Source organism: Gobio gobio (genome assembly GCF_949357685.1).
Source record: "Gobio gobio genome assembly, chromosome: 4".
NCBI classification, from domain to species: domain Eukaryota; kingdom Metazoa; phylum Chordata; class Actinopteri; order Cypriniformes; family Gobionidae; genus Gobio; species Gobio gobio.
Genome location: NC_137100.1, coordinates 61350270 through 61369976, shown reverse-complemented (window position 1 = coordinate 61369976; position 19707 = coordinate 61350270). Strand labels below are relative to the sequence as shown.

General features: G+C 37.5%; 1 protein-coding gene across 1 annotated transcript in view; it reads right to left on the bottom strand.

Annotated features, from left to right (window-relative positions):
- Positions 1 to 19707, bottom strand: part of bmpr1ba (bone morphogenetic protein receptor, type IBa) — a 117509-nt gene that overhangs the window by 4141 nt on the left and 93661 nt on the right. The window contains exons 5-12 of the mRNA XM_079815879.1: positions 11052 to 11202; positions 10871 to 10970; positions 8757 to 8859; positions 7161 to 7257; positions 6790 to 6928; positions 5816 to 6008; positions 1147 to 1444; positions 2 to 177 (exon numbers count right to left, since the gene is read on the bottom strand). Of these exons, the coding sequence (XP_079672005.1) occupies positions 2 to 177; positions 1147 to 1444; positions 5816 to 6008; positions 6790 to 6928; positions 7161 to 7257; positions 8757 to 8859; positions 10871 to 10970; positions 11052 to 11202 (1257 nt within the window). The remainder of the gene's footprint in view (position 1; positions 178 to 1146; positions 1445 to 5815; positions 6009 to 6789; positions 6929 to 7160; positions 7258 to 8756; positions 8860 to 10870; positions 10971 to 11051; positions 11203 to 19707) is intronic.

The window sequence follows — 19707 nt, the reverse complement described above, 5'->3', positions numbered from 1 at the left end:
CCTCCAGACACACATCGGCGGGCGATCTCCCACAGTATGAGGCCAAAGCTGTATATGTCTGCCATGATGTAGGACTGGAAATGGCTCCTGTTCAGAGTCTCATCCAGAACTTCAGGAGCCATGAAACGTTTGGTGCCCACACGTGTGTTCAGTGGGATGTCCACTTCATTAGTGTCGCTGTTCCATGAGACACAACCGTATTAATGCAGTATTTCAATCCTGACATCTTTAGGCACTATGGCTCTTTTTATTAGCATGTAATCTTCAGCAGTTCAAATGATTTTTGTGGGTTAAAAAGTGACCAAGCTACCCTTTTGTAAAGTAGTTAGCTACACTATATATATATATAGTGTGGTCTTCACCTCACAGCCGGTGGAAAAGAATCGGGATAGGACTCGGGCAGAAATCATGTTTATGGATGTGATTATTAACGTTGCTGTAGTATGAAGCAGAGCAGGGCCGAGTGTTGTGGAGCTGAGGAACCGCAGGAGCGATTGTTAATAAGATGAACACAACACACGCCTCGCGAGCAGCGGGACTTTTATTATGCCACAGTCGCCACTTCCACTTTTCCGGTCATGAGTATGAGGTAACGCAGCTCTGTTTATCATATTAGATACACTGAGTGTGTTGAAAATGACGTTATGACGTTACTCTGTGCGGCTGCTATGACACAAAATAAACCGAAGGTAATGCAGATATGACGCAATCGACAGGCGACTCCCTCACACGTCCCGGTTCCTTGGTTAAAATAGCAATTTCTCACGATTTACAAATAGTTGGAAACATTTGGGATATTGTAAGTACTCAACTGAACAAAATATATAACACTGGCCTAGTGGTTTTTGGATATTTTGCTGCAAAAATTTTACATAGTGCACCTTTAACAATAAAATATTGATATATATTAGTGCTGTCAAACAATGAATTGTGATTAATCGCATCCAAAATAAAAGTTTGTGTTTACATAATATATGTGTGTGTGCTGTGTATAATTATGTATATATAAATACACACTCATGCATGTATATACTTAAGATTTATTTAAATATTTATATATAATATAAATTATTATATTTTAACTGCTTGCTAATACCGCCTACAATAATTAGCAAGACAAGTTAACCAAAGTAACTGGACTCTGACCTGATAAACTTGACGGCCAGGCCGAGGTCAGCGATGCAGCAGGCGCCGTTCCTCTTCACCAGGATGTTTTTGCTCTTCAGGTCTCTGTGGGCGATGGCCGGTTTGCCCTGCGTGCCGAAGATTTCCGTGTGAAGGTGGCAGAGTCCGGAGACAGAGGAGTATGCCAATCTCAGCATGGCTCGGCTGTCCAGGGTGGTGCATTTGAGATAGTCGTAGAGAGAGCCGTTCTCGTGATAGTCTGTGATGAGGTAGAGTTGAGTCCACGAGCCTGTGCCTTTAATGTCGGCCGCTATGAACCCTGAGGAAAGAGTCGCTGAGGTTAAAATTACTGCATGAGGCTAAAAATAGTCTGAGCAAGGCCACGCTTAATTTAATTTCATAATTAATCTGATATCAGCTTAATTAATTTGAAATGACTGCTAATCAAGATGGTTCAATCGTGCACGGTTCATTTTCCTTGAATTACAGACTACATGTTCGCAAGTAGGAATAATTAAATAACAGTAGAGATGCTGCTAACTTAACTACATTTCTCAGTTGCGTGAGAGTAGCTCTGCTGTTTTGAAAACAGCATTGCTATTTTTTCTAACAAACAGCGATGTCGCATGAAAGGATGCAGTAATGCTGTTTGTTGCGTCACACTGTACTGTGCGTGAAGCTTTACAGCCGAGTGTTTTGAGGCAATGATCAAACACAGAGTATGTTCTCCAGTGGCGAACTGATTTATATGGGATGGTTCGTTTTAATTAACTAACTTCACTGATTCATTTGAGTGATCCCTCAAATGTGTTCCCTGAAGTCCCCATGTCTAAAATAATTAGTTAAATGAGTAGCTGACAAATAACATGGACATGCTGAGGATTTGGGTTAACACAGTAGTTCCCAAATTTTGTAGAGAAAATATTTTTCAAGCTCCCCACCAACATACAGACTCTCAGACATTACCTTGCTTGCAAAATCCTATAGGATTTATTTGAAACATTGTCATTTTAATACTAGTTTCAGTTCGATTTACTCCTGACTAGGGGTGTAACGGTACACACGTATTTGTATTGAACCGTATCGGTACAGGCCTTCCAGTGCACGTGTGTACCGAAAGGTTCCGAATGCAATCTTTAACAGTCGGCTTGATTTAAGCGCGGAACACACTTCGGTCTGAGTTCCCACACGAACATATTAAGTATTCAGTCCATATTATCACGAAATTCAAACGATGAATGCTGTTTTGACGCTCTTTAATGTGATGTGACTGTTCAAGGAGCGGCGCGGCGCGTGTGAACACGATCATCTCTTCCTAGAGAATAAACATGAATTCATATCTTAAGATATGTTGAGGATACATTACAACTTACTGAAAAGTATCATGTGTCGTGTAATTGCTCAATAATGTTTCAACGGCGGAAATACCTCAATAAAACAAATCAAATCACTTTATTACACAAGTGCAACAGTGGTGAAATTCTTAGGTGCAGTTCCGAGCAACATAGCAGTGATGACATGAGACGTATGACAATTACAGCAAACATCATATTACACATCTAATGCGTGTACAATTACTCACAGCACAGTATACATTAAACAATATGCAATAAATAATATATGCAATGTGAGCGCACAATTTCTCACAGCACAATAAGATCAAAATGGCGTACAATCTGTAAACAACATTGTCAGTCCACAGCTGTTCACTAGAAAGATGAACTCTTTCGCTAAATATATGCACTATATTAGCCTATATACTTAACCTGTTAGTGATGTCTTGTTTATTTAATGTATGTTTAAATAAATCTGTCATGAAAATGACAGACACTATGTATAAATGATTATATTTCAACAACGAATTGGAGAAAAAAAATGCAAAAACTGTTTACATGTTTGCATACAATATGTTATTTGAGTGTTGATTATTATATGTAAAAATAAATAGCAACTGAATTTAGGCTAATAGTTGTTAACCTTTAATATTATAGCAAGTAAGGGCTCCCTATAGTTTACAGCATTAGCTTTAAGAAACGTTTAGTTATAATTGAATTCAAAAATAAATAAAAAGCAATTTTGTAAAACTGCTGTACCGAACCCGTATCGAACCGTGACTTCAAAACCGAGGTACGTACCAAACCGTCAGTTTTGTACACCTCTGACATTCTGAGAAAAAAAATTGTGTGTCCAGGGCATCGGTCGGTTCCGATGATCGGCCCAGATTATCTGATAATGTGAGGCGTTTAAAGACCAAATCTTAAACCCTGCAGATACATCGGGCCACCCTGACAACATCAAACATGTTTGATATTTAGGATTTTAAATCGGGATGATTACGACTATGATTACCTCAGTACTTCCACAATAGCCAGTAAGAGAGAAGTCTACAAGGAAGTGACAGAACTTTTGAAATGGCAACAGTGAAACAACAAGCAGCTTCACGGGTCCGGTGGACAAAGACGGAGGAATGGCTGGTCGAAATGTGGCAACAACCCAGCGTTTTTTTCTCGCTACAATGAATAATTATTGATACAGCAAGTTGTATCTATTCAAACAGTATCCATTTTGTTTCCCCGTGAGATCACGTGAGGTGCTAAATCTGCCATGATAATCTTAAAGGGGGGGGGGTCTAATGCTATTTCATGCATTCTGACTTATTTACACTGTTAAAGAGTTGCCTAAACATGGACAACATTTAAAAAAATTTGTTGGACGTATGACGGAGTATTTCTGTGCCAAATACACTCCTTCAGGATTTGAACAAGTTTCGGAACGTTTTTTTCAAGTATGGCCCTGTTTAACGTCACAAGGAGCGGAATTGCGGATGAGCGCGGGCACACATCAAACAGAGCGAGAGCAAGAGCCATAGTTTCCAAGTCCGTGTATAACACGCGACTTTGGGCTTCTTTTTTTGGCAAGTCGCGTTAAAAAAATCACGAGTTGCGGGTTGCGGTTTTATGGGCTTATTTTAAAAAATGTGGTTGCTTGTTAGGAAAATATAATAAGCAACTTCGTTTCTTTACATGTATGGTCGCTGTTGTGTCCAATACATTGACTGACTGTCTTCTCACAGCTAATAGCCATTCAGTGAAACGATACAAGTGCTGTAGTAATCCATCCTCATACATCCCGCCTCCTTCTCCCCCTCATTGAAGAAAAATCGCGTTCAACGTGCAGGCATGTGACGTTATAAATGCACGTAATGATAGTAGACTTAAATAGACGTATACATTTTAACAAACAATGCCACCAGCAGAGATGTAGCTACAGAGATGGAGAGCAAACAGGGAGGAGAGGCACCTAATTTAATTTAAAATATATTTTTGTAATGTATTTAAAATTACAGGCTATTATAAAAAAAAAACAAGTCTACTAATAATAACAGTAGGTATGGTTCGAATTTATTTTATTATAAATTTGTGGCTATATTGTAGCGCTCCCTTAGTGCTTGCCTGTGTCCCAATGTGCACACTAGTATCCATCCTAAATAGTATGTGACATTAGTAATTTTCAATACTATTTAGGGCAGATAGTGTGCACATTGACATGTAGGGCTTATCTTTTTCAAGGTTTGCAGTGTGTGTGTGTTCACTACTTACTGCCCCTAATATGTGTGCACTAACTCTGACTATGGGTTACCATAATTGGCCTTCATGTCACTTTTTCTCTTTTTCCATCTCCAAACCTCTTCTGATCACAGCTGATCGGAGGATATTGCGTGTGTCCTTTATTGCAATTTGATGATGTTTGTAAAATCACATCTGTTTTTGCTTTTCAAACTCCGAGAGGTTTCAGTTTAATATGTTGCAGGCTCATTTATTGATCAAAAATAATTTATTATAAATAATATTGATGATAATAAATAATATAATAATATTGGGCTTGATTTTGAAGCTGCGGTTGCTTATTTGTCTCGCGAGAGTTGGCAACACTGGCAAGAGCACGTCCATCAACGAGCGTTGTTCGGGTTACAGAAGCCGCCTGCAGCGCTGTCGTTTTGTTTTAAGACAATGTCACTAAAGAAGTGTGTTTTTGGTTGCGACCACGATTTTCAAATCTTGTAGCGTGTGCAGGTTTGAGATTTGAAAGAAGAAAATCTGTGAGGATTCTCCTTATGTGCGTAATGTAACCAGATTTGACAATCGGTTAAGACTTAAAAACTCCTGTAGTCTGAGCCCGGCTGAACTTCTCAACCTCACCGCGCTTCTCTTTGTGTTTGTGATGTTAAGTCTCAGTGGCATCTTGTTCGGCTTCATACTGTCAGAAGATAATATTTTGAGGCACGCAACACACTTGGTCTCTCTTCATTGTCCTGGTGAATCCGAGGATGAGATATGCCTTGTCATATTTTCTTGTCTTTAAAAAACTGGCCTTCATTTACAAAATGAACATATGACAGAAAATTGGCTGTACGATCGTTTCCAAGCAAACCTTGGCATTTATTCACTTTTGCACACGCATGTACTAACATAGATCATAGTATAACAATGACTCTAACTGGGGTTTGCGAGGGAACCGCAGGGGTTTTGTGACTTGATAAAAAAAGCTAATAATTAATTAAATCCTAATACATTTTTTACTTTTAAAATAAATATTAAAAAAAGCACTTACTAAAATTATTTGTTTACCTGCATGTGACCATTAACCAAGACCAGAGAACCGTGTGTGTGTCTGCGAAAGAAAGCCTCACCCAGTATATTCTCATGCCTCATGAGGACAGTCTGATATATCTCCGTCTCTCTGAACCAGCTGGCCTCCTCTGTGGTGAAAAAGACTTTCACAGCTACTTTCTCTCCCCTCCATCTACCCATCCACACTTCTCCATAACGGCCCTTCCCAATCTGTGTCACCATCTGGATCTGCTTCGCTATAGTGCGCTGCACCTAAAGACATTCAGACAGATGATAGATAGATAAAATGGAATAGATAGACAGACAGACAGACAGACAGACAGACAGACAGACAGACAGACAGACAGACAGACAGACAGACAGACAGACAGACAGACAGACAGACAGACAGACAGACAGACAGACAGACAGACAGACAGACAGATAGATAGATAGATAGATAGATAGATAGATAGATAGATAGATAGATAGATAGATAGATAGATAGATAGATAGATAGATAGATAGATAGATAGATAGATAGATAGATGTGATGGACGGACAGACAGACAGACAAACAAACAGACAGACAGATAGATAGATGTGATGAACAGATAGATGACAGATAGATAGATAGATAGATAGATAGATAGATAGATAGATAGATAGATAGATAGATAGATAGATAGATAGATAGATAGATAGATAGATAGATAGATAGATAGATAGATAGATAGATAGATGTGATGAACAGACAGACAGACAGACAGACAGACAGACAGACAGACAGACAGAGATAGAACTGGAGATCAAGTTCATGTGTTCATGTCCTCATATAGACGCTGAAATTGTCATCCATTCACACTTCATATTTAAATAGCAATCTTTCTGCAGTTTAATATTCACAGACACTAGTCCATATCACAAGTGTACAGGCCAAAATTTGATTTAATCATCCAAAAATTTTATTCTTTAAGTCCGTGCACATTTCATAGGGCCCTAATGGATGTTGATTTCATGTCATCTGCGACTGTGTGCAGTGTGTGATTCTCACCAGCAGGGGGAGTCCTGACCCTGAGCCGGAGCTCTGGGACTGCTCTATGAGATCCCGCAGGGATTCTCCGGGAGGAATCAAAGTTTCGTCAGGATGCAGGCCAAGGCTGTAGCGCGGGGCCAACTCGTGACGCTTATACCTGAAACACCACACAGACGACTTGAACACGAGACAAAATAACCAAAACTCCACACAAAGACAACATGGAGATTTAGATCGAGTTCACCATGATAAAAACAAAATCCTTAATTAATGTTAAAATAATGTGTCTGATTAAGTTAAGGAGTCTGTAAAGATTAGTTTAGAGTAATTGAATTACCTTTATTTAAGAACAACCAAAGTCAGTGTGTCCGTGATGGTAACTTACACACCTGAAGTAACAGAAGATGATGATGAAGGTGAGGATGAAGCTACAGACGGTCACTGAGATGAGCAGAGCGATATGATGAATATCTCCAACCACATAACCTGCACACACACACACATTATTACATGTCAAAGAGGCCAAAGGCTGAACACGCAACTCTTGCATCTTCACACAGAGCTGAGTGAAATCAGAGCCGTCTCTGTATGCCACAGCACCGGTGAGAGGGTGTGAACACAGGTGTGTGTGTGTGTGTGAGAGTGACAGACAGAGAGACTTCTATTCTGCTGTGCTGATTGATGGGAGTTGTATAGTGACAGCCACAATAAACCCTACAGGTGTGTAAAGGCTTCTGACCTAGATCAGTACTTTTGGGAACAAATCAGATTTTTTTTTTCTAGGAATGTTGCCCAAAGAAAAAATAAATAAAGACGATAAATACTTATTATATATATATATATATATATATATATATATATATATATATATATATATATATATATATATATATATATATATATATATATATATATATATATATATATATATATATATATATATATATATATATATATATATATATATATATATATATATATATATATATATATATATATATATATATATAAATATTTTTGTTATTATTATTTTTCTTTACTTTTTTTATAGTAATTAAGACAACATAATATATTATTATATAATGAGATTTTATTATTATTTATTTAAATTTTAGATTTAAATTTAGTAATTTATTTTTAATTTAGTAATTTTACTTTTCCGGTTTAAATGTGTTTTTATTTCAGTTTTTATTCATTTCCAGTATTTCCAGTTAGTAATTTTTGCTGTTGCTAAACGGTTCAACTTGGGGTTAGAGGTTAAAATAACTAACTCTAAATATTAACAATAGTAATAATAATGCTTACCTGAACAAACACTACTAAACAGCTGTAGTAAAAGGATAGTAAAACTTAATTTTTTGTCCTTGTGGGGACATTTTTGGTCCCCATGAGGAAAACATCTTATAAATCATGTTTATATAAAAATAAAAATAAGGATTTTCTGTGATGAATAGGTTTAGGGGACTGAATATACAGTTATATATACAATATACAATATAATAATCATTATGTCTATGGACTCCCTATGTCTGTGTGTGTGTGTGTGTGTGTGTGTGTGTGTGTGTGTGTGTGTGTGTGTGTGTGTGTGTGTGTGTGTGTGTGTGTGTGTGTGTGTGTACAGGTCTATATAACATTATAGGGACCAAAAGTCCCCACAAGGATAGTAAAACCTGAGATCACCTACATTGTGGGGACCAGTCAGGGAATTAATAAACATACTAAATTATGTTTTTATGAAAATGTGTGTGTGTCTAATTGTGTGTGTGTCTAATTGTGTGTGTGTGTGTGTGTGTGTGTGTGTGTGTGTGTGTGTGTGTGTGTGTGTGTGTGTGTGTGTGTGTGTGTGTGTGTGTGTGTGTGTGTGTGTGTGTGTGTGTGTGTGTGTGTGTGTGTGTGTGTGTGTGTGTGTGTGTGTGTGTGTGTGTGTGTGTGTGTGTGTGTGTGTGTGTGTGTGTGTGTGTGTGTGTGTGTGTGTCTGAACTCACTGGGTGTTCGTAGGGGAGGCAGTGTTGGGTGTAAGTCTCTGTTACAGTAGTCCTGATCTGTGCAGCACTCCAGTGCTCGCCGCTGCTTAGAGTTCCCCGTGTCCTAAACACACACAAACACATATTATTATAATAATACATCAGGATATTTTAGGTTCAGCAATAGACACATTGAAACCGCATGAGCAACTCCTTTTTAACTTCTTTAATGTGACATATTCCGAGTGGAAGCGAGCATGCAGCATGAGATAATGCACAGTAGGGGTGGTACTTAAAATTAGTGGGGGAAAATAATGTCATATTATTGGTTAACATAATTTTGCACAATAAATCAAGGGACATTTGTTATTTAGAAAGTAAATAGAATCGGTTTTGTATTTTATGTTGTATTACGTTAGTATTTTGTTTTGTGTTGTGATAAAAAGAAGTGTAAAGGAATAGTCCACTCAAAATACACTATATTGCCAAAAGTTTTGGGACGCCTGCCTTTACATGCACATGAACTTTAATGACATCCCATTCTTAATCTGTAGGGTTTAATATGGAGCTGGCCAGCCCTTTGCGGCTATAACAGCTTCAACTCTTCTGGGAAGGCTTTCCACAAGGTTTAGGTGTGTGTTTATGGGAATTTTTGACCATTCTTCTAGAAGCGCATTTGTGAGGTCAGGCACTGATGTTGGACGAGAAGGCCTGGCTCTCAGTCTCCGCTCTAATTCATCCCAAAAGTGTTCTATCAGGTTGAGGTCAGGACTCTGTGCAGGCCAGTCAAGTTCCTCCACACCAAACTCGCTCATCCATGTCTTTATGGACCGACGCTTTGTGCACTGGTGCGCACTCATGTTGGAATAGGGGCCATGCCCAAACCATTCCCACAAAGTTGGGAGCATGAAATTGTCCAAAATGTCTTGGTATGCTGAAGCATTAAGAGTTCCTTTCACTGGAACTAAGGGGCCAAATCCAACCCTTGAAAAACAACCCACACCATAATGCCCCTCCACCAAACTTTACACTTGGCACAATGCAGTCAGGCAAGTAACGTTCTCATGTCAACCGCCAAACCCAGACTCGTCCATCGGATTGCCAGACAGAGAAGCGTGATTGGTCACTCCAGAGAACACGTCTCCACTGCTCTAGAGTCCAGTGGTGGCGTGCTTTACCCCACTGCATCCGATGCTTTGCATTGCACTTGGTGATGTAAGGCTTAGATGAGCTGCTTGGCCATGGAAACCCATTCCATGAAGCTCTACGCACTGTTCTATATATATATAAATATACACACACTGTATGTACAGAATATGTACACTGCTTTTATGGTGATTTTTGGAGCTTGGCAGTATAAATAACCATTCATTTTCATAATATGGAAAAGAGCAGCTGTTAAACTGCTAAACTACTACCTTCATTTGTTTTCATAGAAGAAAGAAAATCATGAGTATGGAAGCACATTTCCACCACAGAATAAAAATAAAAAAGGTACACTACTGTTCAAAAGATTGGAGATTTTAAAATAAGTCTCTTATACTCAAAGCAGCATTATTTATTTGAAAAAACAGTATTCTTGTGAAATATTACAATTTTAAAAACTTTTTTTTAAATATTGTAAAATGTAATTTATTTCTGTGATCAAAGCTGAATTTTCAGCATCATAACTCCAGTCTTCAGTGTCACATGATCCTTCAGAAATCATTCTAATATGATGATTTGCTGCTCAAGAAACATTTCTAATTATCAATGTTAAAACAGTTGTACCGCTTAATATTGTTGTCAAAACTAATCTTGGCGCACAGTTTATATCTCGCAATTCTGATTTACTTCTAGCAGATTTTAAGATACAAAGTTGCGTAGTAACATATAAAGTCAGAATTGTGAGATGTAAACTGGCAATTATAATACTAGATAGATTTTTTTTAATACTTTGCTAACCACGGGTGAACAAATTACAGAATAAAATTTTTTGGGTGAACTGTGCCAGTTGAGGAGCAACACATGAGTTTGTAAAGTGGGCGTTTAATTAACTGTTGGTTACATAAGGCGTTTGTTTTGTCAGTGCTTGAGGACTGATGCATCAATATTTAAGTCGTTTATTTTGGAAATTAGAGTAGTTTATGACTCACTCTGCACTGAAACTCTGATCCGACCAGACCCAGACAACCGGACGTCAGCACAGCCGTTCCACCCTCTTCCTCCACCATGGTGAAGCAGTAACCGTCCGTCCTGAACACACGACACGCATGTAATACTGCGCACAGTACGTGTGCAGGGGTGCAGTAAGTCTGGTGGAATGTGTCCTAATACCTGCATGTGTTATTAGTCGAATCCTCCGGGCAGTGATGATAACAGTAACACCACAGGAAGCGCTGAGGTAGAGCCGGCACATCACTTCCTGTCTCGCGATGTTCTTCCACCTTCCCAGAATTCCTCAGCAGCATGGTGTCCAGAACATTAGCTGGAGATGAACAGAAATTGGAAATAAGTTAGTTATCTGCCTTACAAAACATCTTTCAGAAACTCACACAACATTTATCCAACTCAAAAATGTCCTTTATTTCCTTCCTTCCTGTTTACAGACAGGGAAAAAAAAAATAGTGATGAGAGACCGAACTGAATAATTACTCCAGATTTCCAGACTCTCAGGATCAAAACACACAGCTTTGAAGTATGAAATCTATGGCACCTGGGGAAATATGGCTACAAATATCACATCATTCTCACTCTTTCATCTTCAAATATTCACAGGGAGAAAAGGCCCTGAGACATTTTACAAATTAAACTAAAAGATGGAAATGAAAGTTGGACTGTCTGTCATTTGTTTTGGAGTGATATGAAGAAGTTCTTTGAGTTTGTTTGAAGAAGGGCTGCTCAAACACTGGAAGTGAACGGATGCTGAACTTGTGAGCAGTCAAGGACAGATGGATGTCAAGGATAGACGTGCAAAGAGTACAACTGATTTGTTTATGTGGAAAACATTTTCGAACTAAAAAACTAAAATTACTTATTTGGTGATTATTTTTTTTGAACAAATAAAACTAGAGATGCATCGATATCATTTTGGCTGATACCAATATCTCTTTATATTTGGAAGCCGATAATCAATAAATTGACCGATAAATCTAAATCTTTTATATAATTTTTAAGAGCCTGATTACAAAAACAAGTGTCTCACTATTAAAAGCCATGTCTCAAGCATACAATTATAATATTCTCATTACTATTTTATGTAGCCTATATGACAGACTTCATATCTAGGAACTTTGTGCCGTCCCATGGGTGCAGAGGAGCAATGATATTACGCAGCGCCTGAAATTAGTCCCCAGCGCTCCCTGTGCAAGCAGGTTGTCACGTTGGTTATGTTGACAGAAGTTATTTCAGGCGCTGTGTAATATCATTGCGCCGCTGCACCCATGGGACGGCAGCAAAGCTCCTTGATTATTACGCAGAAATGAGAGTATAGACACATATATATATGTGTATATATATATATATACACACATTTAATTTATATAATTAAATTATAGAATTGGATTTATTAGAATAAAACTGGCAAAAACAAGGCAAAATAAAGACTAAATAAAACACATTTAAAAACTACATAAACTATAATAACCTTGCTGAGAGCACAATTGTTCTTTTGTTTCCATGAGCGAGACACTTAACCCCAGGTTATTGCTGCTGTAATTAGTGCATGGTCACTTTGGGTGAAAAATGAGAAACACAAAATTATGATACAGGGCTGTAAAGTTGATGTGTGTGTTTTCTTCTCCCTCTAAAACTTGCGCATGCGACTGAACGTGCACACACACACACAGTTTTAAATGGCCACAAAGGTGCTTATAGAAGCTGACCAAACACCCTTCAGTCAAAATAACTCCACATCTGCGAGCTGTTAAAGAGAGAGGGGGGTGCTGAGGGATGGTGTATATAATTTTGACATCAAGACATAAAATAAAGTTGCTTATTTCATGGCTCTCTGGAACATTAGATTCTGATAGGTCAATTGTGGCATTCAGTGGTCAAATGTTCTTGTATAATTATGCTACGAAATCATGTTTATAAAAAAATTAGACCACATGTATAAGGTTGGGAAAACATTTTTGCCCATCTGTGTAAACAGACTGTATAATAAATCAAGCAGTAAATACAATATGAACAAATTAATTAATATCTTTCATAACATAATTGAGAAACTATATGCAAAGTTTGGTTAACATACGTTTAGTGGAAACTAATGGTATATGTATATTAGTGTGCATACAAAATATACTTGAAAATAAACATATACACATACACACACACTTTTTTTCTGGAATAAGATATCTAATAGATAAAATACATTTATAAAATATATTTTTTTATAATATATCAACTCAAATCAATACTTCATGTCCAAAACGTACAGTCCTATTACATAACAGTTGTGTTGCTCACCCAGTCTGGGTTTATTTTGTCATAATGACCTTCTGACGGTACATTATGTTATATTTAGTGTGTTAACATTTCTTTCAACAAACTATTCTCGTCTTTCACTCTCTCTGTTACAAACCATCACTAGTCTAAACTCACTAATGCACTGCTTATATTACTGACTGAACACACTGCTTTCGTCTGGATAAAGAATGGAGGCTAGTCTGTGTGTGCGTCTAAAAGCATCTTAGTATGTCGAACACACATAATTAAAGGACAACTTTAATCCTACAAAGTACAGACACACTTACACAGACATGTGAATGTACACAGTAAGACTCATTCATGTAAGGGACGTAAGGGGCCCCGGGACATAAACACTCACGGTTTCCCACACACACCGTGAGTCTGATGCACTGCCCCATCCCTGTCTTATCCATTCATTTCACATGTGCGCACTTCATGAAGCGCACACACATAAACGCAGACGGATTTGGCCCTTGCTTGCATAGTTAAGAAAGCCCTGTGAAAACAGTCGTAAACACAGTCACCGCTGCGAGACGTAACGTATAAACAGAACAGCTCATTTATAACCGCCAACCGGAGAGCGTTCAGCTTACAGTTACGCACAACATATACAGTCAACAACGTGCTGCAGATCGAGCTTTTAGTTTGTTTGGTCTTTGCTTGAATAGTTATTGATTTCACACTTTCTTCACAACTACTTCTACAAACTTCTAACTCTGTATTAAAGTGCCCCAATTATGCTATTTTAAAGTTTCCTAATTTAGTTTTGGAGGTCTCCAACAACAGGTTTACATGCATCAAAGGTCAAAAACATGTTTAATTTTCTCATAATATACATTGCACATCACCACAATGTTCAATGATTCTCAAAGGACTCGACGGATGAATCAGTCTCTCTAAATCCATCCTTTCCGCAAGCCTGCTCTGATTGGTCAGATGGCCCAGTCTGTAGTGATCATAGACCATAAAAAAATATTGACGACGCGTGAAGAAAAGTGAAGCCTCCGGCGGTCCAAATATGGCGCTGACATCTTGCGCAGATTTGGGACAGAGTCTGCGCAGTAGAGAGCAGGAAGTAGAGCAGTGATATCAAAACCCCGCCCACACTCTCGCAGATGCAGAACTAGTCATTATGTCGGTGTGAAATAAACAGTTATGGAAATGTAGAAATTAAAGCTAAAGCTCCCATCTCCTCTCGAAAAAAGTCTGTTAGTGCCTCAGTGACAACTCCACTCCTCTGAGAAGCCGTCAATCTCAGCTGTCAATCATGACGTCACACCCCCCGTTTTTATAGCATCAAATAACTCACTAAAACTAAACTTATTTAATAAGCAAACACTTCATTAAGAAATCAGTGTGATAAAAACTGCCTACAAATGACAGAAACCAACTTTGGGAAAAAATTATATAAAGTGTAATTTGATTGTTTAGTTTGTCTTGCGTGTAATATAATACACGGAGGGGCGGGGGTTATGAGCTATACTGGGACCAGCCACCTGGGGGCGATCGAGGAGCGCCGGCTTCAGTTTTTAACAGGAGTGCTGCAGGCTTGGTAGTGATTGGTCTACCGTGTACTGCGCGTATTTCGGAAACAAACGTCCATTACCATAACTGAACTCCAGCTCCGTCCGGAGGCTTTGACACACTGTAAAGACAGTAACGAGGACGGCGATTTTACACCAATCCCAGCACGAGTCCGAATCGATGAAACCAGTGTTAATTTTGACAGCATATTTTGATTTAGTTTTAGTCATAGTCTTTTGACTAAAATGCCATTTAGTTTTAGTCTAGTTTTAGTCGACTAAATATCGTAAGATTTTAGTCGACTAAATCTACAGTAGATTTAGTCTCCTACAATCTAATGAGTTTAGTTAAATTGTAATACATTAAGCATTTAAGCCTTACATAACCGACTGTCCCTTGGACTGACATTTTGACATCATTTTGTTTTTGACATTAAAAATACACGAAAGAGAGCTCAATTCAGTTTGTTTTTAAAAACATCTATATAGTTTTTATAACTTTGTATTTCTGTTTTAGTTAGTATATCATGTTAAGCTAAAGCTTCAAATAAGTTTGTTTATTTATTTATTTTATTTCAGTTAACAAAGATTTTTTTAAATGGTTTTAGTTAACTATTGTAACCCTTATACTTTATTGAACATGTGTCAAATACTGGTCTTTCCTCCTGACTATGAATTAAATGGGAATTAAATTAAATACAGTTTATTGTGCAAGCAAAAGCGAATATATAATGCATGACTTTTAATTATAAACCAGCTGGAAATACACCGGGACTCTTATTTTGAAATCTCACCTTACTATTGCAGTTGCAGGAACTCATTCAAGTTCAGATGAGGAGATAAAATATGCATTGTTACAACCGTCTAAAACATATTACTATATAAACATTGTAAAGTAAACATTGTCATTATTCATCAGCATTAGTTCATAAACAATTGCCTGGCATAAATGTGCATTATTCATTGATTGTGAGCCGCTCTGGAGCGCTGGATTGGGAATGCGTGAGCCTGGAGAAGCACAACAGCGCCGTGTTTTCCAGCGGTTATCAAATGTGCGCATCTGTTACACAGGATATCGGTACTGTCTGGATCTCTTCCCTAATCGTCCCTCCCTAACATTTTCGTCTCGTTTTTATTTGTTGACGAAAATGACAGTTGATTTTCGTTATAGTTTTTGTCATCCAACACTAGTTTTTATTTAGTTATCGTCTCGTTTTCATCAGAGAAAACAGGTCGTTGACGAAAATTATGACGAAAATTATTTGTCAACGAAATTAACACAGGATGAAACATTGGAAGAACTAGTTATTCAACCCGAACCTTGAGCAGGACGTTTCTCAGTGATGCTACTCAGTTTGAGGTACATTATGAGATGTTTCAACTGTAATTGACCTATCGGTAAGCCCCTCCCCTCGAACGCAGATGAACCAATGGCAGTTGAGTATCAGTTGCGCTGGGACCGGAACTCGGACATCTTTAGGTTTCAGCGCCATAGAGAAACATTGGAAAATCCGAAGCTCTCATCGGTTTGATGGTGTTTATGCTACAAAAATGGTCAAATGATGTGCCTGGGGTACTTTAACACTGATTCCAGATATTCTGAGAGGATTTTCTGGTGGTCATCCTCTTATTAAGTTAGTCCCTGCTAACATACAAACCAAAATAACTAACTGTCCTCACGTCATGTAACGTTAACAAAAAAGATTTGTTTTTGTATATTTTTTTATATTTTATGTTATGTATGTTTAGATATGTTTAAGGTCTACATTATCGATCTTCTATTTTGATGGGTATTATAGTTTACAGGTAGTGAAAGTTGAGAGCTAGCAGTTTATCAGAGTTGTTTTCAGATACAAAATGTACTGTTTATTAGCACCCCGAAAAGGCATGTATATGTTTGTTTACTGCTAGTAGTTGTATGAGTGTTTTTGTATAATTTGCTATACGTTAATGATAATGCAACGGAGAGAGAGCGAGTTTGTGAATGAGACATTAATGCGCACTTCTGCTTTGTTTGTTCAGCTCTTACGGTGAGTTTTTTTGAGTGAAAAACGATGTAATAAACTTCATAAACCATCAGTAAAGTTTGGCCATCATTTGGACAGGGTATACGCTACATTCTGTGTCCAAAAACATCTTGGGATAAGGTTTTCACACTGACAGCTGTCATTGTAAGACAGTTAGCAACTCAGTTTGTTTGTCCGAGTTAGCAACAGTAACTAAGGGGGCGGGGCTTACCGATAGGTCAATTCCTCACCATCAACATTAACAAGTGTGTGTGTGTGTGTCTCTAATGTATTGCGGTATTCATGCAGGAATTGTATCAATAACAGCACATACAGTACGTTAGCCAAGCACTAACGTGAATGACTGATCTAACAATAAAGTTTGGAAAACAAATCTTGCTCCATCCTTAAACTTTAGTAAGAATGACAGACAATCGGCATTGATAGACAGTTTTAGGTAATACTGCAGCCCACAGATTTACAATAGTATTTCAGTAAGACAGTAATAACGTGAGTTAGCCGGTTAGCCAGAGACCTACACAATATGAAACACAATAAACACATTGTAGAGCACAGCGTCTTCTCGACATGACGCTATCCAGTATCCGCTGCAGTGTTTTAGGGGGTTCAAGTTTTCCCTGGTGTCTGCGCGGGCAATAGGTGGACAGGCAATTTGCTAATGTTTCGTCTTGACGTCACAATGAAACGGCATAGGACTCATTTCGTTTAATTGACTCAAGAGTCGACTCATACATTTGAGAGACAATAACTTCATATATGCTGCACTTTCAAATTTAAAACTTAGAGCTACGTTACACACTACATGAAAGGTCATTTTCAATAATCCATAATAGGGTCTCTTTAAAATAATTTCCCTCAAAAACTTGCGGTTGCACTGATCTGAGAGCCTTTAACTAACCCAGAGACTGACAGAAATAAACTAGTGGCATGGCTGTTTTTGGCTCGGTTCATAAACACGCAAGAGACATGAATCTGGCAATGGAGATACGCGATACTTCGTTTCTCACCCTCCATCTGGCTGTCAGAGCCGAGTCATTTACATAATGTAAACACTGACACGCCAACTATTTGACTACTTTTCTGGATGACTAGTCAATTAGTAAAAATGAGTGGTCGTGCAAGTTACTACCTACTGACTGAAACAAATCTGTTCTGAACATACAGTGCATACAAAGCAATTATACTCAGACAAATACAATATTAGAAACTTTATTTTATTAAAAGCAAGTGTTACATAGACAGATAATAGAACAGAAAAATATGAAATATATTACATATTTCATTGTGTTCACAAAAAAACGTATGTGTTGACGGAATAACAACAGTATCTGGGTCTTTGTATTTCGCTTCACAAACGCAAGAAATGTTCAACAGAAAAATATAGAATATAAAAATGATAAAATCAACAATTATAAAATAAAACATATATAATAAAAGAAATTATAAAATCAAAAATAGAATATAAAAAAGTTATAAAATTAACATTAACAAAAAAAAAGGTTTTATGTTATAATTAATTAGTTTTTATAGTTGGTATAGTTTGTTTATGCTTAATGCATGATAAAACGGCATACAGAATTTAAAACAAAGTAAAAAAATTTAAGTAATTTAAAGTAAGGTCATTTAACATAAAGCTTCATTTAAAGTCATGATTCGTCACGTAAGAGAATCAATTCTATAAATGTTGTGTTAGTATATAAAAAATATGCCTATATATATATATATATCCTAACATGTATCTAAACACAGCCTTAATATACTGTGTTCAAAAACTTTGTTCAAAAATCTAAACTTTTTTAATCTTAAAAAAAGTAAAATAAACAAACAAATGATGTTTGGGAAATCCCGTACTTAAAGATTAAGATTCTAAGTCGAAGATTTTAGTAATTACAAGGCAAAATAAAATAACATTAAAAAAAGCAAGTAAAATGGTGGTTACACTTTATTTTAAGGTGAAGTAGACACATTACTCACTCAAATAAGTATGGAGTAATATTAATTAACTACATGAACTTACTATAGAGCTACAGTAGGGTTAGTTACTTGTAATGATGCATAATTTACTGTTATTACTATAGTAAGTACATGACTCAAATGTCTTGATTCACAAATTTCTGAAATAAAAGCATTGGACTGTAGTATTACGGGCTTAGATGTATTTTTGGATATGCTATAGTAATTATAATTAGCCGAATTAAATAACAAAAGAAGATGACAGGGTGTCCTCAATTACATAGCAAGGCGCACATGTGAGTGTGTGCGTTTGAAGTAACATATCCACACATACGCTCCACCAGAAAGAGGCATGACCTTTAACCCAAACCAAAATCCAACCGCATCAGTATGCCACAGTCGAGCCTAATACACCTGTCAATCAAAACCTAGAGCCATCAATCAAACCCGCAGGGGTCTGGAGATAATGAGCGTACACGGGTGAAAAGAAAAAGATCAATACAACAGATGCAAGAAAGTGAAACTGCAATGAGCAGAAGAAAAGATAAGACAGGATAATAGATTAAGACCAGACAAAAGAGAGCTACAACTGTGTCTTTATCTGCTGGGCTTTGTCAAGCAAGACCGGCCGTCTGAATGGGCCCGAACTCAATCAAAATCTTCTTTTCTCTCTCTGTCAGTCTGATGGTTGAATAAAACCCCTGAGGACAGAGATTTTCACACAAAGAGACACTTTTCATTCCTTCACTCAGCCAAATAATCACAGCGAATCTGTCAGAGAAGCCCGACTGCTCCGGAAATCTGCTTCCCGCTCCACATTCACAGTCTTGTCTACGTGTGTGAATCTACAATGAAGATTTAAAGGAGCCTAATGTCTATAAAGCGCATCTTGGGAATGCTGTTGATTACCACGGACAATAATGCAGACTCATCCCTCAGTTTGTAAAAGCAAATGGGAAACGTGCCTGCAGTGATGCACTTACAATGGAAGAACAGCAGACAAGCAGGCCAGAGGGTTTA